Source organism: Meles meles, chromosome 5 (genome assembly GCF_922984935.1).
Source record: "Meles meles chromosome 5, mMelMel3.1 paternal haplotype, whole genome shotgun sequence".
NCBI classification, from domain to species: Eukaryota; Metazoa; Chordata; class Mammalia; order Carnivora; family Mustelidae; genus Meles; species Meles meles.
In genome coordinates, this window is record NC_060070.1 from 108893092 (window position 1) to 108917180 (window position 24089).

At 35.6% G+C, this 24089-nt stretch overlaps 1 protein-coding gene across 1 annotated transcript in view; it reads right to left on the reverse strand.

Annotated features, from left to right (window-relative positions):
• The window catches only part of EYS (eyes shut homolog), a 1714887-nt gene that overhangs the window by 806341 nt on the left and 884457 nt on the right, over positions 1–24089 (reverse strand). Inside the window, 3 exon segments of the mRNA XM_046006082.1 lie at positions 16527–16824; positions 16826–18264; positions 21158–21350. Of these exon segments, the coding sequence (XP_045862038.1) occupies positions 16527–16824; positions 16826–18264; positions 21158–21350 (1930 nt within the window).

Consider the following 24089-nt stretch of genomic DNA (forward strand, 5'->3'; position numbering starts at 1 on the left):
TACCATATGACATCAGCAGGGTTGAGAAGCCCAGCAGCCCTAGGGGACATCAGGATATACAGAGATTCTCCTTCTTTTCCAGGCCAATTGTGGACAGATTTCTTCACTATGCATTGGGGTGGGGGGGGGGCTCTTAATTTGAACAAATATTTTCACAGATAATATTTTTACACTTTTATTGATTTTATTGCTAAAACAATGACTGCTATGGCTTATCTATGTTCACGATCTCAAGATCCTTTATTAAGCACAGCATGGTCTAGTTTAATTCTCACAAGAGTGGTGTGCAGTGGTTATGGCTGTTACTCCCATTTTAAAGGGAGTAAGGTGAGTCAGGGAGTGGTTATATTTCCAAGATCACACCACTGCTAAGTAGATTTGAATTTGGATAGTTTGACTATAGAGCCTAAATTTGGAACCCCCATGCTGTGGTAAGGACACTACAGAAAGCAATATTCTAATTTCTATGGGGCATTAATAAAAAGTGCAAATTCTTGACATGCATGTTTCAGTTTCCACTTTGATTTTGTGGAAACTGACATTATATATATCTTGTGCTTTTAAAAAAATTAAATGAGTATAAAATTGTGGGTAATGCCTGTTGTGTTAATAAAATATTTTCTTCAGCCAGTTTGTAAAAAATATATAATTTTATTTATAGGCCCTATTGCCTGATTTTTTTTTAAAGATTTTACTTATTTATTTGACGGAGAGTGAGAGAGAGAGAGAGAGAGATCACAAGTAGGCAGAGAGGCAGATGAGGAGGGGTGGGGTGGGGAAGCAGGACCCCTGCTGAGCAGAGAGTCCTATGCAGGGCTCCATCCCAGGACCCTGAGATCATGACCGAGCCAAAGGCCAAGGCTTAACCCACTGAGCCACCCAGGCGCCCCGCCCTATTGCCTTTTTAAAAAGATGTCTTTTTAAGTATAAACCATGATAGTTATATACCTTCAGGTATAAATATTAAATGGTCTAAAAGAACAAAATTTCACTCATTGATTTCAGCTATCAAAATGATAAAATACAACTTTATTTTACTTCCTTCTATTATAGAATGCTCATTGGATTGCTGTAGGAGTGACCGAAGCACTGGTATCAAAAGAAGAAACAAAACAAAACAAAAAACAACAACAAAAAACAAAACCCCAACCAAACAAACAAACTAGAGGAAATAAAAACATATCCAAAGTCTAAGCAAAATGGTAAGCTACTTAGACCAACTTGACTCAAAATAAAATCATAGACTGAAAATCAAATAGAAAATTATAGCACATTAGAATCTTAAAAGAGTTATACTTTACCATCTGAAGTTCCCAAATTATATATAGAATCTTACCCATTTGCAAACATGGATTGAGTCATATCATGTTTTTCAGCTTTCAATTGCCCTTAGGAAGCAAAATATCATGGAAAATTCAGAGGAAAGGGAAAAGAAAGAGCAGATAGATACAATAGGAATATGAGAATTAATGTGGTTTATACACTTCAATGAGGTTGTAATTCAAAGCTGATAGTATAGTGGTTAGACATTGTGTCACGTTGTGAATACAGGACAATGAGTCAGGATCTCAGGAAGGAAGAGAAATTGTCATATGAAATTTAGGGACTCCAGGAAAGCTGGTAAAGACTGTCTCAGAGCATTAGCTATCGAGTCTTCTGTAACTGATACATATAAAAAGTATACATGGGAATTAAAAAGTTCTAGGAAAGGATTAGAAATCCCTGGCTGAACTCAAGCTCGGGATTGAGAACCAAGAGAGATACAAGAGTGTGGCTACATCCAGAAAGCAAATGTCAGAGTAGGATAAATTTGCCAACAGTAAGTGAACAAGTCAAAAGTAGAGTATATAACAATAAAATTCATGACAAGAACAAATTTCATATTTCACATATTCAAAGTTTAAAGACCAGACAGATATTGATTGTGGTTGGGGAAGTAGTGTAGAAACTACAGAGTGTGCAAAGTTGGATTAAGCAAACAAACAAACATTTAGGGAGAAACTAATATTTGTGTGGCACTGCGACAGGAATTAATATAGTTACTTATATAACCCTCAAAAATTACTCCACAAAATTAGTACTATTCCTATTTTACAGATACACAACAGAGGCTAAAGCAGATAACTTTTCAAAAGCCAAAGAGCTAGGAAGTCACAGAATTGGAATTCTAGGTTTTGTGCATCTTCCATTCTTCTTCCATATTACCAGACAATGAAATTGTATAACTCAAGATTTTAAAGATCTGGGTAAAGAGTCTGGAAAATGTATAAAGACTTGGAACCAACATTTGGCTTTAGTGTGGTAGGGTGTCCTTATGGGAAAATGGCGAGACCAACAAGGGAATGCCATGTACAATAAAGGCAGAAACTGGAATGATGTAATTGTAAGCCAAGGAACACTAAGGATTGACAGCCACTGCTAGAAGCTAGGAAGAAACTAGGAAGAATTTACCTCCGTAGGTTTCAGAGAGAGCATGACCCTGCCAACATTTTGTTTAGATTTCTAGGTTTCAGAACTGTGACAGGATACATTTCTGTGTTTTAAGCACCCAGTTTTTGTTCCAGTGTTATTGCAGCCCTCGAAAACTAACATACTGTTCATCAAAATATATTTATATTCCCAGCATTTGTGTCACAATTATGAAATTTCAGAGTCAATGTTATCAAATCTCATGTCTTTGGCATCTATCTTCTTCTCCTTCATTATTTTCTAATTCTACCGTCCGCTCTCTCAGGAGTTCATATTGTATCATTAGCTCTTTCCCTTCTATACTTACTTCCTGCCATATACAAACACACAAGCACATATCCAGGTGTACACACGTACGAACACATACACGAAAATACATACATATGTGATACCATCACGTGGTCAGGGTACAGATAACTTGAATTATTAAATATTACAGCTAGAGAGTTCCTTCATTCAACATGGAGTCACAAATCAATTTTCAAGAATAAGTATAAACACAAAACACTAAACATATATTTCATGCTGAACGTAATTTGTTAGTTCATGGCAGATGCAGAAATCATATGGTCTTTCTGTGCCTCAGGGTGATAATCAACTAAGTCATTATAAACTTATCAGACTTTTGCATTGTAATAGAACTGCTGTTAGACACAGTTTTATAGTTGATAAAATTTCAGATAAACCTATTTGTAGCATGTCTGGAAAAATTGGTTTACATAATTTCCCCTTATTTGTCTTCAGAGGGTGCTTAAGATACTTTTCTCTGCTTAATAAAATTGATTATAAAAATAAATAAAATTAATCCAATGTTCACAAAGCCTGTTGGCCTGACCTTCAAAATATATCCAGAATCTGAGAATTTTCCAAGCCTTCACTGCTGACACTTGGACGGAGCCATGTTCATTTCTCACCTGGACTAGGGCATTAGCTTTCTAACTGGTCTCCCTCTCTGTATGCCTGCCTTATCCCCACCCACTAAGCAATTCTCCACTGTGCAGCATAGCGATCACTGAGATCATGTCACTTCCCCGTGCAAACATCTGGAATAAACTTCTGTTTCATTCATAATACAAGTCTTTAAAATGGCCCCAAATTCTTGGAACCTGATTTTGTTCTTTCTGTCCTGTCCTCTATCTGATTTCATCCTCTACAGGTTTCCCTCTTGCTTACCTGCTTCACCACACTGGCTTCCCTGATGCTCTTAGAAAATGTCAAACACACACCTACCTTAACACAGCATTGGCTATTTGCTCATTGTGGGATATTTTTCCTCCTTTCACCTATTCAGCTCTCATCTTCTTCAAGTTGGCTTCCTCAGCAAGATCATATGGGACCATACTGTTGTCTCCCACCCATCAACTCAGAACCTGAGATACACGCCCCCTCAGATCTGCTCTACTTCTTTTAAGCATATAGTCTATACGCACATCCAAACATATTCTCTCTCTAGATTAGAACTATACTTTTTAATATATTATATATATAACATATACAACATGTCATACAAAATACAGGTTTATTATGCTTAACGTTTACTGTCTGTCATCACTAGAATTTAAGCTCTAGGAGGGCAGGAAACATTTGTTATTTTTAGTAGTGCATTATCTACACCATAAATAGAGTCCTGGATGTGGTGCATCCTCAATAAAATGTGTTGCTCAGTGAAATATGGTTATTAAGGGAGGACATATGTTATGCTAATCACTGTTAACTTAGATAATAACACTGTCAAGGGTTTGAATAATATCTTAATTATTGACATAAAATAGTATCTCAAAATATTGTTGATTGATGTTCATAAAAGTGACAACTTGTCATACTGCACCACATGTTTCAAGTATAAATAGATTTGGGAGGCAACAGAAATATCTTTTTCTAAGTTCCCATGCATAAGTGACTGACAATAGTAAATAGAACTGAGAAAAACTGTGTCTGTGGAGAGGGAAGTAATTCTCCTCCTTGGCAGAATTTGATACACTGGCCGAACCAATGGGTGAAGGACTACAGGCCACAGTTTTAAAATCTCACTTCCTTGCTTTCCTCACTTCTTTCCTGGCCTCCCTGGAGTAAGGGATGCCATTCATCAGAAGGCTCAGCTGAGATCTGTCTGAACATGGAACATGGAGCCAGTGGAGACAAAAGGGCATGATGAACAAGCAGAGCCTCATTCCCTTCATTGAACAGTAAGTTGTCCTTAAAAATCATCATATCTACATCTTGCAAACTCAAATTTCAGTCCCAGCTCAAGCACTTATTAGCTGGACAGATTTGAGCCAAGACAGTCTCTTCCTGCAAAGCTGTTGAGTGACTAGATCTTTAACCCCAGGGCATTGGTAGTTATTAAGTGATATTGAATAAATGGCAGCTACTATTATTATAGTTATCCTTGAAACAGAGAATTTTGTCTTTGCCTTCATTTTCCTAATATCCAGATATGCCCCCTGAATATCTGTGCTGTTTCTTGCCCAAATCATTTCCTTCCTGTGTCTTTCCTCTTTAAGCCTTATTATAACACTGGCTGGATTACAGGACTGGACGATTTAGACTGCCTACATCCTCTGCGTAGAGCATCAAATGCCCATCCTCACTCATCCTCTCATTGCAGAAGTGATACACTGCCTTGAATGTCAGTAGTGCCAGATTCTTCCTCAAGAACTGTGAGTGGTTCCCAAAATGAATCCTACTTCCTGGACATCTTGAATCAAGCTTACACGTCTCACTAGCTGCCTCGCCTCTCCTAGTATCAAGTCACTTGCATACACAATGCCATCCTGAACCATGATTCAATTGGTAGTTCCTTGAGATTCCATGTGTTGAGTGATGCAGCTTCTTCCTGAGGGGCCAGACACTTCAGCCATGTTTACTTTTTCAGTCATAGGGTATTTTCTCCCACTCTCCAGCTTCCACAAATCCACAGTTTATGCTGCTTTAGTCATAGCAGTCTTCACAGCTAAGCACGCCTCACTTATAAATAAACCGTTGACAATCTTTGTGACCAACTTTAAGATAGTCTTTCCTGAGATCTTTACAATTATGGCAAAACTTTGGATAAGGCATTATATCTATTAACACAGGCTCTTGCACTGAAAGAGCATAAATATACACATGACCAAAATCATGGTGACACTGAGTTAAGTATAATGATATATCAGAGCAAAAATAAAGGGGAAAATAAATTTTTAAGTGTGTTACAAAGTCTTACAATAAGAGGTGACATTTGATTTGATTCCTTTCCCTCAGGAAAGGAATTTGACAAAGTGGGCAATAGAGGGCATTTAGGAAGAAGGACTTGAATGACAAAATGCAGAGTTGGACAACTGTGTAACAGTACTGAAGAGTGTAGTTAGTTATAAATTAGGGCCGGGATAGGTGGTGGAGAATCGCTTCAGACGATACAATTGAGACTGAATACTATATTTAAACCTCTCCTGTTAGGAAATGAAGATTCATTGTAACTTTCTAAGCAGAGGAATGAAAATCACATAAGAAAAACAACTCTGAAAGTAATGTGGAAGAGGGACCAGAGAGACTAGAGACTAGAAATAGTCACTCATTTTGGAGAGTACTGCATTATTTCAAAAGAGATGGTAAGAATTTAAGCTGGAGTAGTAGTAGTGAGCTAAGAGACTGGGCGAGAGAACTTTGTAGATAAAATTCTTAGTACTTTTGATAAAATAAAGTTTACGCTGAAGCTCAGAAATCTAGCTGGTTATAAATTTCATTTTTGAGAAATGATTCAATGGAGAAAAAAGTATGGGTAGGAAAAGAGATGGAGGTTGTGATATTGAAGAGATAAAGATTTTATGTTTTTGAGGGACTGATAGGCAAAAAATGTTAGTCTCAAAATGGAAACAAGTTTATATCTTTGCATATATTTGAAGTCATGAATGTAGGTGCTACATCTCCAAAGACAAATTGTGGAATAAAGAAATAAGAATAGAAAAAAAAGAAGAGTGAAGAGTGTGGAAAGAAGGGAAGGGGAAGTTTAAGAACGAAACTTAAGGGATTCTAATAGTTAAGTGGACAGCATGAAGCTGTGTTTTAAATTGGTCTGGCTGAGGTGGGGAGAGAATTCCAGAACAGCAGTAGCACAAAGGATGCCAGGTACATAATTTGTTGAACCCAGTGCAAAATGAAAATGTAGGGTCCTTTGTTCCAAAAAAAAAAAAAAGGCAGGAAAATTTTTCATTAAAGGTCCTAAAATAAAAGCTTTTTCTTTCTTTTCTGGTCTCCTTTTCATCTCTTCATGATATATTTTACTCGCTATTTAATATCATTCTAGATGAGTCACTGAACACTATATCAAAAGCTAATGATGTACTATATGTTGGCTAATTGAATTTTTTTTTGGTTGTTTTTTGTTTATTTGACAGAGAGAAATCACAACTAGGCAGAGAGGCAGGCAGAGAGAGAGGAGGAAACAGGCTCCCCGCGGAGCAGAGAGCCCGATGTGGGGCTCGATCCCAGGACCCTGAGATCATGACCTGAGCCGAGGGCAGAGGCCTCAACCCACTGAGCCACCCAGGCGCCCCAGCTAATTGAATTTAAATAAAAAAAATTTAAAGAAGGAAATTTAAGATTTTCAACTTTAGCATATATTTTAGCATTCATGTTTATACTGTGCAATGCCTGTTTTAAATGGAATATAAGAGAATTTAACTCTTCAGTGGCATCATCAAAATTATATAAATCATGTTTCAGCACCAGTACATGCATTTTGTTCTTAGCAATAAATAACTGAACACTGATACAAACTTAATTGCTTTTATTCCACTTCTTGCTACCTGCATATTCTACCACCACCTTGGAACCAGACGACGTCCATAATACCTTTAGTTTATACTTCCTTTGAGCCTCACTAACATTCTACATACTATGACTCTACCAAGTGGGGGTCCTTCTGAGTGTAGGGCCTTTGTGACAGTTTACACACCCTTGAAAGCAGTCCTGCACATAGATTCGAGACCTTCACAAAGAGATTACCATGTGACTTTATCCTAGGGCTCTGTCAGAATGGTACAGAAGACAGGAATGTTGTGACTTGGGGTAACATAACAGAGTTAAGCGGGTCTGAAATACAAACTTATCTGAGTCCATATAGGCTGGTATTTACACCTTGGTCACAAAGGCAAAATATACTAACCTGAGAATTATAAACACCTTACACATATTGCTACTCTAGGAACTGGCAAACTTCTAGAAAGAAGTTAGTAAGCATTCTACCTTTGTAGACCATATGGCCTCCGTTACAACTACTCAACTTTGCTGTCATAGTATGAAATCAGCCATAGACTGTATGCAACCAATGGGTATACCTGTGTTCCAGTAAAACTCTTTACAAAAACAAGTGGTGGGTCAGGTATGACCTGCAGGTAATACCTTGCCAATCTCTGGTCTATGCTGTTGTTTTCCCAAGGTCAAATTACCAAGACTCAACAATGGAGAGGAAAGTGTTTTGAAACCAAAGAATTGTAACATGCATGAAAAAAAATTGGATTATTAACTATATTCACTCTACTATATTTTGCATGTAGTACTATATTTTGTATACAGTATTATCACTATTCATTGTAGTGATAAATGAGAATAAAATGCAAATAATGAATATTCTTGAATCCTGCAAACTAGCAAAACACAAAAAACACAGGGCATTCTTCTGCGAAAGATGCTGGAGGAGGTATAGGAAACCAAGTGTCAGGATTTTACTTCAGATCTGTGTGCTAGGTTTCAGTGGATATAGTTTGACCTGCAGAAGTAGTTGTGTTAATTAGTGGGTCAGTTCTAAATGGGATTGTTTTATACACTGCAAGTAAATTAGAACAAAAGTGAGGGTTAGAGATTGTGACAGAAGCTTTTGTCTTCTATGCACATACTTCTTGACCACAAAGGACAGGGTGTGGAGCTGCTCCTCTGCAGTAAAGTAACTTGGGGAACTGTAGAAGGAGGTCTCATGTTTCAGCTGAAGGGGGACATCTCCTTTGGTGCCTACTGGTTTTCACCAAAGGAAAACTTCCTCTACATTTGCTGGTTTGTAGAATGGACATATAGAGGATGAGACATTTGAAAACCTCAGAATATAAAGAATAATTCCAAATTTGTCAATAGATAGAAATGAGAAAGTGTTATGATTCTTTTAAAAAGGCTTAATTCATATCTGAATGTTTGAGGTACCAAAACAACAGATAAGCAAATGAACAAAAAATTATAGCCATGCTGGTGCCTGTCTTAAGGTTTTTAAGTAAAAAAAAAAATCTGGATATCAAGTAATATGATGTGATTAATTCCATCCCATTTTTAAAAATTTTACTAAAAAGTAAAGAATTCTGCAGAAATATAACTTATGATCTCAATCCCTACAGAGTAATTTAATTTCAAAAAATATGTATGGCAATGATAAGATTTCTGTGTAATTTCAGAAAAAATATTTTATATTATTTAAAATAATTTTAATTGATTTTTTCACTATAATAATGCTAATTAGCAATGATTTTTCTATCTTTTCTACATGAATCATTGTAGCTCTCATAAAAACTTGATTATTTTGATCTACTATAAACAAAATAATTAAATATATTTTCTGAAATGTTCTTTATTTCTCACTATATACAAATATTTATAAAAACATTTTTATTAATCATAAAATATACAATCAGTATGAAACTTTTAGAAAATAAAAATCAGTATTGAAAGCCATATTGTTTAGGAAGAATCCTTTGTATGCATATGTGTGGTGTGCATATACTCATGTATTTTCAAATATGTTGTATATATGATTTTATAACTTCTGCTTGATAGTATTATTAAGTACCAATATTTATTTAATACAACCATTATTATGGCACATTTGTTTCCAAATATTTATTTTAATTACATTTATGTTATTTTAATTTTTATGTTATTATTATATGCTTTAATGTTGTTATTATTATGTTTTTATGTTAGCAGTATATTTATGTCATGGTATTTTGGGTATATCAACAATAATTTCCTAAAACTCAGATTATGTTATTATTAAAACTTCTAAAATTTCTGGTGACAAGTAATTCTCCAGAAAGATGGTGTCAACTTACTTCCTCACCAATAAAGTGGTATATCTTCACAAATTCAAGTATTACAGTTGAAAAAAAATAACAAAACACTGGCAAATGGGTATAATTTGTCTCATTTTAAATTTGATGTATTTGGTTGCTTCTGATGATTTTTAATTATGTTTTACTGACTATGTACAGCAAAGCATATTGCTATTTGAGTGCTCAGCTTTTCTTCTTTGACTTTAAAGGGTTTACAACCATATCTATCCTATGTGGAACACATTTTTGTATATATTTACTTTAACTATGTTTATGACCATTTTTGGAATAGAAGAGTATTAATTTTAGTTATTCTACTATAAAATATACTCATTATCAACACCTATGTATAATTTTCTAGTTTTGCTTTTAGGCTTAAAAAGTTCCAGTTAGACCATCTATCAAAAACCCACAGCAAATATCATTCTCAATGGGGAAAAACTGAGCTTTAACCCTAAGATCAGGAACATGGCAGGGATATCCACTATCACCACTGCTATTCAACATAGTACTAGAAGTCCTAGCCTCAGACAACAAAAAGAAATAAAAGGCATCAGAATCAGCAAAGAAATCATTTGCAGATGATATGATACTTTATGTGGAAAACCCAAAAGGCTCCACTCCAAAATCGCTAGAACAGTGTCAGGATATGAAATCAATGCACAGAAATCAGTTGCATTTCTATACATCAACAGCAAGACAGAAGAAAGAGAAATTAGGGAGTTGATCCCATTTACAATTGCACCCCAAACCATAAGATACCTAGAAATAAACCTAACCAAAGAGGCAAAAGAACCTGTACTCAGAAAACTATAAAGTACTCATGAAAGAAATTGAGGAAGACACCAAAGAAATGGAAAAATGTTCCATGCTCATGGATTGGAAGAACAAATGTAAAAATGTCCATGTTACCTAAAGCAATCTACACATTTAATGCAATCCTTATCAAAATATCATTAAGTTTTTTCAAAGAAATGAAACAAATAATCCTAAAATTTATATGGAACCAGAAAATACCCCAAATAGCCAGAAGAATTTTGAAAACAAAGCCAAAGTTTGTGGCATCACAATTCCAGACTTCAAACTCTATTACAAAGCTGTTATCATCAAGACAGTATGGTACTGGCACAAAAACAGAAACATAGATCAATGGAACAGAATAGAGAGCCCAGAAATGGACTCTCAAGTCTATGGTCAACTAATCTTCCACAAAGCACAAAAGAATGTCCAATAGGAAAAAGACAGCCTCTTCAACAAATGGTATTGGGAAAATTGGACAGCCACGTGCAGAAAATAAAACTGGGCCATTTCCTTACACCACACACAAAAATAGACTCAAAATGGATGAAAGACCTCAATGTGAGCCAGGAATCCATCAAAATCCTTGAGGAGAACACAGGCAGCAACCTCTTCAACCTCAGCCACAGCAACTTCTTCCTGGAAACACGGCAAAGCCAAGGAAAGCAAGAGCAAAAATGAATTGTTGGGACTTCTTCAAGATCAAAAGCTTCTGCACAGCAAATGAGACAGTCAGCAAAACCAAAAGACAGAATGAGAGAAGATATTTGCAAATGACATATCAGATAAAGGGCCAGTATCCAAAATCTATAAAGAACTTACCAATCTCAACACCCAAAGAACAAATATATTATCCAATCAAAAAATGGGCAGAAGACATGAACAGACATTTCTGCAAAGAAGACATCCAGATGGCCAACAGACACATGAAAAAGTGCTCCACATCACTCGGCATCAGGGAAATACAAATCAAAACCACAATAAGATACCACCTCAAACCAGTCAGAATGGCAAAAATTAAGTCAGGAAATGACAGATGCTGGTGAGGATGAGGAGAAAGGGGAAACCTCCTACATTGTTGGTAGAAATACAAGCTGGTGCAGCCACTTGGAAAATAGCATGGAAGTTCCTCAAAAAGTTGAAAATAGAGCTACCTTATGACTCAGCAATTACTCTACTGGGTATTTACCCTAAAGATACAAATGGAGTGATCTGAAGGGGTACATGCTCCTGAATGTTTATAGCAGTGATGTCAACAACAACCAAACTATGGAAAGAACCTAGAAGTCCATCAACAGATGAATGGATAAAGAAGAAGTGGTATACATATATACAGTGGAATACTATGCAGCCATCAAAAGAAATGAAATATTGCCATTTGCAACAACATGGAGGGAACATGGAGGGTATTATGCTGAGTGAAATAAGTCAATCAGAGAAAGACAATTAGCATGTGATCTCTCTGATATGAGGAATTTGAGAGTGGGGGGTTGAGGGGGGTAGGGAAGGGATAAATGAAACAAGATGGGATCGGGAGGGAGACAAACCATAAGAGACTACTAATCTCACAAAACAAACTGAGGGTTGTTGGGGGGTAGGGGAGTAGAGATAGGGTGGTTGAGTTATGGACATTGGGGAGTTTATGTGCTATTGGAGTGCTGTGAAATGTGTAAGCCTGATGATTCACACTCTGGGGCAAATAATACATGATATGTTAATAAAAATAATTAAAAAAAGTTCCAGTTAGAGATGAAATAAATATTAACTTATATTTGATTTGGATTGTCTAAGGTTTTACTTTAATCTTTTTTTTTTCCCCATTTTATTTATTTTTTCAGCGTAACAGTATTCATTCTTTTTGCACAACACCCAGTGCTCCATGCAAAACGTGCCCTCCCCATTACCCACCACCTGTTCCCCCAACCTCCCACCCCTGACCCTTCAAAACCCTCAGGTTGCCCCAACCTCCCACCCCTGACCCTTCAAAACCCAATGAAATCTTGCCATTTGCGACGACGTGGATGGAACTAGAGCGTATCATGCTTAGTGAAATAAGTCAATCGGAGAAAGACAACTATCATATGATCTCCCTGATATGAGGACATGGAGAAGCAACATGGGGGGGTAGGGGGATAGGAGAAGAATAAATGAAACAAGATGGGATTGGGAGGGAGACAAACCATAAATGACTCTTAATCTCACAAAACAAACTGGGGGTTGCTGGGGGGAGGTGGGATTGGGAGAGGGGGAGCGGGCTATGGACATTGGGGAGGGGAGGCGAACCATAAGAGACTATGGACTCTGAAAAACAACCTGAGGTTTTACTTTATAATTTTATCTAGTTAGATAAATTTTATCACAGAATTTCTTCTGGTATAAGGATATAGAGGAAGAGTTTTCAAATAACAAAATGCATCAGTACAAGTTGTTGAATATGAAAATATTATCAAATCTCTTTTTTATGTAATTTTATGCAATCTATCATATGTGTCTGGACTTTAAATTCTATTTCCTTTTACCTGTACCTCTGTAATAATACACATATTTTATTAGAATTGATTTTCATATATTTCATAAACATACAATGCTCTTAGTGCCATTTCTATTCAACATTTCCCTATTCCCTTTGACTTCAAAAGGACTTGACCAAGATTCAAATATTATTCCATTTATATTTGTTTGAAATTATTTATTATTTATTATTGAAATGCAGTGTTTCTTTAGTATTAAGGGCTTACATTTTCAAGAGCTCAAATAAGAACATCATATCTCCATTTAATTTACTTATAGTATTTTGTTTATTTCATGCATTTTCTATTTGATTTTCTAAATGGTATGTAAGAAATATGTGTACATGTGTATATAAGGCATTTTGACTTATGAGTTAATGGAATTATGTCTTATGTTATAATTTGAAGAATGACATTGAATATTGTTGTACTCTAGTAAATATAATTTATTATAAATATATTATATATAAATATAACAAAATATATGTTATGTTTGGAAATAACTATAGATGCCAAAAAGATCTGAAGATAATATAAATGTAAATCCCTTAAGATGGAAAAAAAGAGAAAGACAAATAAATCCTCAGTAAATTATAAATTTTCAAAGTTTTTTTACCTAATGATTTGGTAAATTATATTATTAAATATCTTTCTTTGATTCACCCTTTTATTTCCAGATGAAATATCCCTTTGCCATTTACTATAATGTTACGTATACTGTGTTGAATATTTTTAATTTAGAATTTTGCAACTATGAATGGAATATAATATAAATATAAATAGATAATTATATTTATACACATATATATAATTATAACTAAATAAAAATAAAAATAAATATAAGGTTTTCATTTCAGTACTATTTTTGATATCCATTGCTATTGGAAAATCTTTGGATCAGGAAGCTCTGGCTGTTCTCTCTCAAATCATTTCAAACAATTGGTAGAAAAAATAGAGAATTTTATTGCTAGAGGAAAATCATACCAAACTGCTAGAAACTGTATTTTTTTCTCTTTTATTAAAAAATAATTTTTTTAATTTCCTTACATAATCTCTAAGACCAATATGGGGCTTGAACTCATTGCATGCTCTACTGACTGAGTCAGTCAGGTGCCCCCACTTTTTATTTTCCTTTTAAACTTCACTTTTTTCATAAACAAAACCATGAAGACTGGTTTGATTTAGAGGATGGCTGACAAAGACAACTTCAATTCAATTTAATAGATGTCATTATATTACAGAACCAGCAATCATACACTTCAAAAGTTACACAAAACTCTAAGAAGCATATTGATAGCCATGGTTCCATGATGCCTCACTTTGCTCATCACAAGAGATTACCTGGAGCATCATTTTTCTCTTACCACTCATGAAATCCATCAGAGCAAGGGAGTGCAGAATTATGAGCTTTCTACCTCCTGTGCTTTCCTAGGATGGAAGTTGCATGTTGAGAAGAAGAAGTAGTACTCAATGTTCACTTTAGAAACATACAAGCAAATTCTCACTTTTTCAGTTACATGCTTATTCTATATTTTGGCAGTGTCATGGAACCTGGAACCTAGTTAAGATTTTAGCACTGCAGGGCATTCTACTATGGCCCACCCTTCCTTTTCTCTACATGATATTAGATAGATGTGTAGATAATGTTTTTAAAGATAATTTTCAGCTCCTGGGCACCTGGGTGGCTCAGTGGGTTAATCTGCTGCCTTCGGCTCAGGTCCTGGTCCCAGGGTCCTGGGATCGAGTCCCGCATCGGGCTCTCTGCTCAAGTGGGGAGCCTGCTTCCTCCTCTCTCTCTCTGCCTGCCTCTTTGCCTACTAGTGCTCTCTGTCATATTAAAAAAAAAAATTAAAAAAAAAAAGATAATTTTCAGCTCCTGAATGGGTTTGACCAATGGGGAGCTCCTGCAGGAGTCCAGACGACAAGAGGAGAATGAAGTTGGTTATATTATTTCCTCATCTACTCCTGATTGGTTTGCTTTGGTTTGCTTGAGTTCTCTCCCTAAATCCTGCAGCATATGTAGACTGGTAGCTTTCCTCTTTATGGGTCCTGATAACTGCTCTTTCCTTTGATCCCTTCAGGACTCAAGGTAGTAATGACATTTGCTCTTACTAGTCCCTTCAGAACCATACAGTCCCTCTTTGTTTTCCCTAAATTCTACCTATATCTTTGTAAATAATTTTTCTTAAACTCTTTCCAAGTAACCAACTGGCGTGTGCTATCGACTCCCTGATTTGATCCTGGCCAACACAGTGGGTGAACATACTGGCTAGCAAGTGCCTTGTAAATTATTGATTAGCATATCTAAAATAATTAGGGAGGCAAGGGAAACTGGAAGAATAGTAGCAGAATCAAAGTCAAAATCACCAAAGAGTGTTTGCAGTTGGAATGAGATGGGAAAAATGGAATGTGACAAGACTTTGTTCATAAAGGCAAACTTAGGATTTGATTTCCTGGAAATGGAGTATTTGTGTTCTGATTATTTCCAAGGGATGGATATTAGACTGATTGTATGAGAGGATATGTAACTCTGCTGCATTTATATGTGAGAAGTGATGTATTAGGTGTTGTTGATAGTCTTATCAAAGACTATGTTGATATACTGATAGTTATACAAAAAGCTTGTAAAAGCACAAGGAAAATACTACATTTAAATTCGAAATTAAAATTTTTCTTATTTTTAGAAACTTTGTAAAGAAACTCATATCACATGACATACCAAAGGTAAGATTTGGTCTTTTGTATTACTGAGTTGCCAGCCACAGATTATGCACCTAAACAAACACACAAACTATAAATATGCATATGTAATACACAAAACCTATACATTTCTCATTGAAGGAATATTAACTTCACTCCCACAATTACACTTGAAATTCCACAGCATGGAACTTCTTTACATAACAAAAAAAATACCTTTTTGCTACTTTTTGCTAAATACGATTATTTGAGCTTTTTTTTTGCATATTTCCCAATTTGACAGTTATTACAAGGGTAGAGGAGACTTATAATTTCTAATACACTTTAAAGGAAGAATAGTTATCTAGGAAAAGTGGCTTTTCACTAATTATTTCAAGAATGAATTCAAACTTACACATGTGATGCTATTTTTTTTCAATTTTTATATATTTTTTGTCAAATAAAGGTCACTAATTTAATTTATGTTCTGAGTTATATATAACAAAAGCATCACAACTTTGCATTGAGCAATGATAAGCCATGCTGTGTAGCATGGCAATACTAAATCAAGCCCTTGATTTCCTCATCTTCCCATTAAAAAAAAAATACTACACTGAAAAAAAAAGTTAGAAAGTGTACATTATTTTGTGTTCCATCAGACAAAGAATCTATTTCAAGAAATGAGAATAATAAAAGTTATTCCTAAACTTTGAAAGATCTATTGTAATGAATTGAACTAGTTCAGTTTCTGATTGCTTGCCAGTAGTGTAACCGTCTCCAGCATACTCCTGTATTGATCTGGTAGCCTTTGTGGCACTGCATAAAGAATAACCATCTGTGTCAGGTACAACAGCAGGTGCCATCCCCACTGAACTGTCTGCTACTCTGATTACAAAGAGGCTGGTTAGAGCACCTGGTGACCACGACAGGCTCTTTCTCCTTCACAGAAAAGAAACTCATTTCTAAAAGTTTACTGAACTGAAACTGAGAAACTCACCAGAAATCATCAGCTGAAGAGGAATGAACTCCGGGGAAGACAAAGTAAGAGATCTAGTGACAGGAAGCCTCTGGCTTGCATCAAGAGGTTCCCAGCCATGTACACTAGGCTGAAGTTCCCATTTGGACCACTCTGAAGAAGTTCTGAGCCCTTCTTTTAAATCAGATGTGAAGGTCAGATAATCTGTATAATATGTCCAGTCTGGCGTAAGTACAGACATAGGGAAAGGGGTCTGTATTGGAAGTGACTGACTTGCTGAAACTGCATAAAATTGAACATTAGAGGTTACTTCTGAAAAAATCAGGCACTGAGTTCATATAAGGAAGCAGGTTGTTTTTGAGGTCATTTGAATGTACAGTTTCTGGATGATTTAATTCAAAATCTAGAGAGCTATCATGTGTGAGAAGTTTGGACTGTTGATGAGATCCTTTAATCTCTTGCACATCCAATAAATTGTCTTGATTCAGTATCTCAGTGGGGCCCATGGTTACACCATAGTGTCCTATTGTCAATAGTTCTAAAACATTTTCTGACAGAGAAGGATCAGCAGCAGCCAGTTTTGAAGTCAAATCAGTATTCATCAGGTCTGAAGAGGCAGTTTGTGATGGGACAATGGATAAATAAGTCTTATCCAAACATAAATTAACATCCAAATTACTTGATAGGGTAATAGATTCTTCCAAGGATGAGGATAAAATCCTTTTTTCTGTACTCTTTTTAGAAGGGAATAAAGATGACAGCTCTGTGAACGCTGCTGACGGTGTTATTTCAGTAGCACAAGAAAATGAACGCCCAGAAGTGATAGTTTGAATTCCCATTAGTGCATACCAGCTGGCTAATATCACTGAGTTCATCCAGAATGTCTCATAAAAGTGGGACTGTTTGCTATGCAAAACTTGATCTGAGAATTCATGAGAGGATTTTATTTCAGTCATAGAACATGTTGCGCATGTTTGGCTTAATTCACTTAAAGAATCAGCAGCCTGTGATTTGATGTTTGTGAGTCTCTGGTTGCTAGATGCTTCCATAATAACCTGGTATTCACTGGGAAAAGAAGCTTGTGTAGTGAATTGGTGTGGAGTTGATGAGTTTAAGATGGCTACCTGTTTAGATATAATTATCTTAGCAGGAGAAATGGGAGACATCGAGGAGCTTAGCAATCTCCAGTACTCTCTTCTTGAAATTAAGGAAACAGCTGAATATCCTTCAATATCCTCTTGAGCCCCCCTAGAGACAATTGGAGGTGCACCTGTTGAAGCAGTTGTGAGCAGGAATCCACGGGAGAGTAATGAGTGCCTGTTTAACTTAATATCAGCCCCTGGAATGCCAGTAATTACCGAACTCATCGTGGTAGTAGATAAGGCAATAGTCTGATTGTTCTCAAATAATAAAGATTCTGTAGGAAAAATAGAATCTGTCATGAAAGAAGAGATGATAAATGGGGTCCTCTCTCCCCTACTGGGGAAAAGGAATCCTGGTATGGCTACTGAAGTTTGGATAGGCATATATGATATGGATGTTTTGCCCCAGACAATTTGTGCTGGGTCATGAACACCAAAATTCAGAAACTGAGAAGAGGAAACATCTGTGGAAGAATGAAGACTGTATTTGGCTGAGAGCTCTCTAGTGGAAATCAGTTCTTTGTGTAAATAGCTTTCAAAAGATATGCCAATACTTAATGCTGCCAAACCAGTGGTTGGGAGAACATCATCCTTGATAATATCTGTCTGTTTGGGACCTTCAGAGAAGAAAAAGGAAAAAAAAAATCAGAAAAGTGAATTAAAAATGAACAACTTTGGCCGTGGGCTGAATCTTCTGCAAATTGTTCTGCCACCTCATACCCAGTACATGCAAACAAATGGCGCTGTAAATCGTATTTCTAATGAAAGTGTATGAGTAAGTGTGGTCACTTCACAAATTGCATAAATGCAAAGACTCCTATTATTCACACTCCATGAAAGGGCTAAAGTCAAACAAATTTTGTTATATAATCCTGAGAGAGAAGAACAAAACTGGAGGTATCTTGTGCCCTAATATTAAACTATACTACAGAGCTGTTAGTAATCATAGTATGGCACTTGAAAACAGGCACATAGATCAAGGAAATACAGTAAGGAGCCCAGAAATAAGCCCTCTTCTATATAGTCAATTAATCTATGACAAAGGAAGCAAGAACATATAAATGGGAAAAGATGGTCTCTTCAAAAAGTGGTGCTGGGAAAAGTGGACAGCTACATGAAAAAAATGAAACCAGACCACTACCTTACACCATGTAATAAATTCAAATGGACTAAAGATTTAAATGTAAGACCCAAAACCATTAAACTAGAGGAAAACAGGCAGGAAGCTGTTTGACATCAGTCTTAACAATATTTTTTGGGGGACCAGACTCCTTAGGCAAGGGCACTGAAAACTAAAACAAATGGTTCTACATCACACTATAAAAAGCTTTTACTCAATGAAGGAAACCATCAGCAAAACAAAAAGGGAACCTACTGAATGGGAGAATATATTTGCAAATCACACATGTGATGCGGGGTTCATATCCAAAATACATGGAGATTTTCCAGAACTTATTATCAACAGAGTAAACTGATTAAAAAAAGGCATAGGGTAGTGTGCCTGGGTGGCTCAGTTGGTTAAGCATCTGACTCTTCATCCCAGCTCAGATCTTAATCTCATGGTTGTGAGCTCAAGCCCTGATCTGGCTTACTTAGAAAAAAAAAAAAAAAATGGATAGAGGACTTGAACTGACATTTTTCCAAAGAAGACATACAGATGGCCAAAAAGTACATGAAAAAATACTTAATATCACTAATCACCACAGAAATGCAAATCAAAACTATAATGAGATATCACCTTACATCTGTCAGATTGTTATCAAAAAGGCAACAAATAACAAGTGTCAGTGAGGGTGTGTAGGAAAAGGAAATTTTGTACACTGTTGGTGAGAATGTAAATTGATGCAGCCATTATGGAAAACAATATAGAATTTCTTAAAAAATTAAAAATAAAATATCATACAATCCAGCAATTCCACTTCTGGATATTTATCTGGAAAAAGTGAAAATACCAATTCAAAGAGATATATACACTTCTATTACACTGAAGCATTATATGCAATAGCCAAATTATGGATGAAATCTAAATGTCCATTGATGGATGAATGGATAAAAAAGATGTGATATAATATACAAAGATATATTACTCAGCCATAAAAAGAATGAAATCTTGCAATTTGTGAAAACATAGATGAACCTAGAGGGTATAATATTCAGTGAAATAAGTCAGACAAAGACAAATGTATGATTTTATTTACATGTGGAATCCAAAAACAAATGAACATACAAAACAGAAACATACTCATAGATACAGGGAATAAACTTGGTTACCAGAGGAAGAAGGGCGGAGTGCAGAGGGCACAATAGATAAAGGGGATTAAGAAGTACAAACTTCTAGTTATAAAATAAAGGAGTCATGGGGATATAATATACAGTGTAGGCAATTTAGTCAATAATATTACAGCAACTTTGTATGATGACAGATGATAACTAGATTTGTCAGGGGATGGCTCCATAATGTATAAAAATATCAAATCACAATGATATGTACCTGAAAATAATATGATTTGTATATCAATTATACTCCAGTTATAGAGAAAAGTAATATATATACTCTTTATTTTATATCTATATATTTATATTTTATATTTACACATACAAGGAGTGAACATTCACAGGGAGATAAAAAGAACTAACGTATTCCAAACCAAATGACTCCTTTGAATAAAGCATGAAAAATTTCAACTCTACCATTGATAGAATCAATGAATACATAACATATTGGTTTAGAAATATTAGAAGTATCATTTTACTTTCTAAATAGTGACAATATTCTTTATATTTGATAACAGTATATGTAAACTTAAGTCTTTAAAAGAACAGAACTTATGAAGACAAAGAGTAGGGCAGACTACCTTTCTGCTTATGATATCCAGTGGCCCTCAAAAATATTTTTAACAAGAATACCTTGTTAATGGCTATAATTCTCATTCTTATTTTCCTTAGTGACACTGACTATATAAAGACTAAATTAGGAATTTAGCATACAATGTACTATTTGCAATATGTCATCATTTGATTTAGTAAATTAAATAAGACATATTGAAACATATTCAACATGTCAAAATACTTCAAAATAGGAAAGAAACGTAGATTACAAATTTGTTTCCAATAAATTGATAGGGATATAAATTTACATATAATAATTCACACAATGTTTAAAAAGATACAATAAAGTAAGTAGTCAAAGTCTTTAAAAATAAATCTACTGATAGTTAAAATAAGCTGGGACTAAGGGTCAGTTATCTACCAAGATTCACATATCATAATAAAGATATTAATGAACATTTGCACTGTTTCAGAGAGAGCATTTATTAGTAAAGAACACCAATATTATTAAACCAAAACTGAAAACATGAAACATAACCAACAAGAATCCTAAAACAATTTTATACCCCTGAAAAGTCATGTATCACAGAAAAAGAAAGATCTGAAAAAGTCAGAAAATATATTTCTCTACACAACTATATCAAATTCAAACTTCTCCATATTTTACTTTCATCTACTTACCTGGATCAACTGGGGAAGTAGCTGTTATGGTCCATCATCTTGTAGCCCTTGCTGATGGAAAGCCACTGGCTGAAGTGTCAGAAGCAGGTACTGTATATGTTTGTGTAGAAATGGTATCGGTTCTTTGGGAGATGGAAGGTAAACGGGTAATGTTCCCTATTCCATCACCACAAAAGAGCCCAGTGGAGCAGGTCTGCAAATGATAATTACCATAATTAAGCTCACAGTTTTTTTGTCCCCGAGAGAGAACTTTTAGTTTTGAGGTATTTCTTTTTTTTTTTTTAATTAATTAATTTATTTTTTCAGCATAACAGTATTCATTGTTTTTGAACAACACCTAGTGCTCCATGCAACACGTGCTCTCCCTATTACCCACCACCTGGTTCCCCCAACCTCCCACCCCCGCCCCTTCAAAACCCCCAGGTTGTTTCTCAGAGTCCATAGTCTCTCATGGTTCGCCTCCCCTTCCAATTTCCCCCAACTTCCTTCTCCTCTCCATCTCCCAATGTCCTCCATGTCATTTGTTATGCTCCACAAATAAGTGAAACCATATGATACTTGACTCTCTCTGCTTGACTTATTTCACTCAGCACAATCACCTCTTTTTTAAAGATTTTATTTATTGACAGAAAGAGAGAGAGATTGACCCAGAGCACAAGCTTGGGGAGTGGCAGAGGGAGAAGGAGAAGCAGGCTCCCTGCTGAGCAGAAACTCAGATCTGGGGCTCAACATGGGGCTTGATGTGGGGCTTGATCCCAGGACTGGGATCTACACAGGCACCCCAGTTTTAAGGCATTTTCATAGTTATATTAGATAGCTCATATCATTTTGCTTGAAAATAAAATCTCTACAGTAAATTTTATCTGTACTTAAAAATTAATTTAATCCTTCAAATCGGATATGCTTAATGGAATGTGTAAATTTATTCTTAATTCTTTAAATTTTAAGCCAATATACTACTTCACATTTCCTTCTAGGATTTTTTTCCAATGAAAATTTCATATGTATGGTAGTCAATATGGATCTAAAAGCTTCATTACAAATCATAAACTTTTCTGCTCTAATTGTCATATTTAGTTCGAAGCTAATATAAGATGCAGTGTATGCAACAGATAACTTGAAAACATTTTCTTGTGATGTTTGAATCATTTTAATTTGTATTGGCTTACAGAGCAATGATCCTTGTATGATTTGTTTTATGTGGATAATCTATTTCTGCCATATATTTATAAGATAATGTCTACATGAAGAAAGTGTTTTTAGCTCCTAGGGAATTCTGATACATATGTAAGTAAGTGCATAGTTATACTATTTGTTGATTTTGAACTTAAAGAAAATACAATTCAGGTATTATTTAAAAATGATTATGCATGCCTATTTCCTAACACTAAGGACATAGCATCCTACTTCACTGTGTTAGTATTTGTCCAAGATTGTATCTAATTTGCACAAAATGTAAATTTTTGCTTTGGGTATTTAGTTATAAATTATATATTTACTTTTAACTCACACCTGAAATTATTTATAAGGTCAGAGGATTCTTGATGTTATTTAACCACTTTAAAAACCTGACATATAGAAATGAGTAAAAAGTGAAGCAAAAGCAATAAAAGAAACAGCAAGAAAAGATATATTTTATTATGTCACATGTTAAGGACAAAGAAATTTGTCCTTTTCTCCACACAAAGGTATGCAGCAAGCCTTGGAAAGAATTTACAGATTGGTGAAAATGCACACAAAACTAGAATAGATATCAGAACACCAATGTAGTAGTTTATGGTGAAAACATACTTGTTATACACCTCACAAATATTTGCATGGTCAACATTTTCCTACTAGAAGCCATTGTTAACTACTTTGAGAAATCACCACCACAGGGTTAAGGATCCTCAAATGCCCCATGATCAACAAGTCTTTTTCATGTCAGCATAGCTACACAAGAATCCCAGATTTACTTAATGTGCATTAGATCAGAACATGTAATACAGTGATTCAAATGCTTAATGATGTAAAGCTAAGAAACTCCATAAGAATGATCTAGAATACTTGATATGCACTGACTAAACTATTTTTAGTTTACAACTAAAAGTAGGCAACTTTACATTGGCACTGCTAACATTTGTCTCTATGATTCTGATCTGTTTTCTAATATTGTCAATTTATCCCAGAGAAACACCTATATTTTCCTTAGTTAAATCCCAGACTGCATGGTAAAGCTTATTACATGTTCACTAAACCTATTTCTTCTTCCTCTTCCTCCTCTTCTTCTTGGTCTATGCATCTTAGCCACTGTATGTTTGACTATGTGATTTACTTCTATGAGATGTGAATGGTCACAAAGTGTGTCACTTTCAGATTAATCCATAGGAGTCAAGGGGAGGAGCAAGATGGCAGAGAAGGAGGAGACTAAATATCATCGGGTCCCAGGAGTTCAGCTAGATAGTTATCAAACCATTCTGAACAACTACAAACTCAACAGGAGATCGAAGAGAAGAAGAGCAGAAATTCTAGGAACAGAAAAGAGATCACTTTCTGGAAGGTAGGACTTGCAGAGAAGTGAATCCGAGGTGATATACAGGAAGATAGACTGTGGGGGGGGGGGAGCGCAGGCAGGGGGCATAGCCAGCTCACAGCAAGCTTGATTGAATGGTATGGAATGAAATGAAATGGTAGATGAGTGAAGCACAAAATTGGAACTTTTAGAAGTCTGCTCCACTGAGGGTTGTTGCTCCAAAGGCTAAGCAGGGTGTGGAGCCCTTGTGGAGACAGCATGGTCTCAGGACTCATGGGCTTACAAAAAGACCAGGGGTGTCTGAGTGTGGCAGAGCTCTCAAGTATAGGAGGCAAGAAGCCGGCTGCAGAGATGGAGCTGAGAAGTGGGCTATCAGTTCACCTTAAACTATGATGCAAGGCACAGTCCGGACACTCCTCT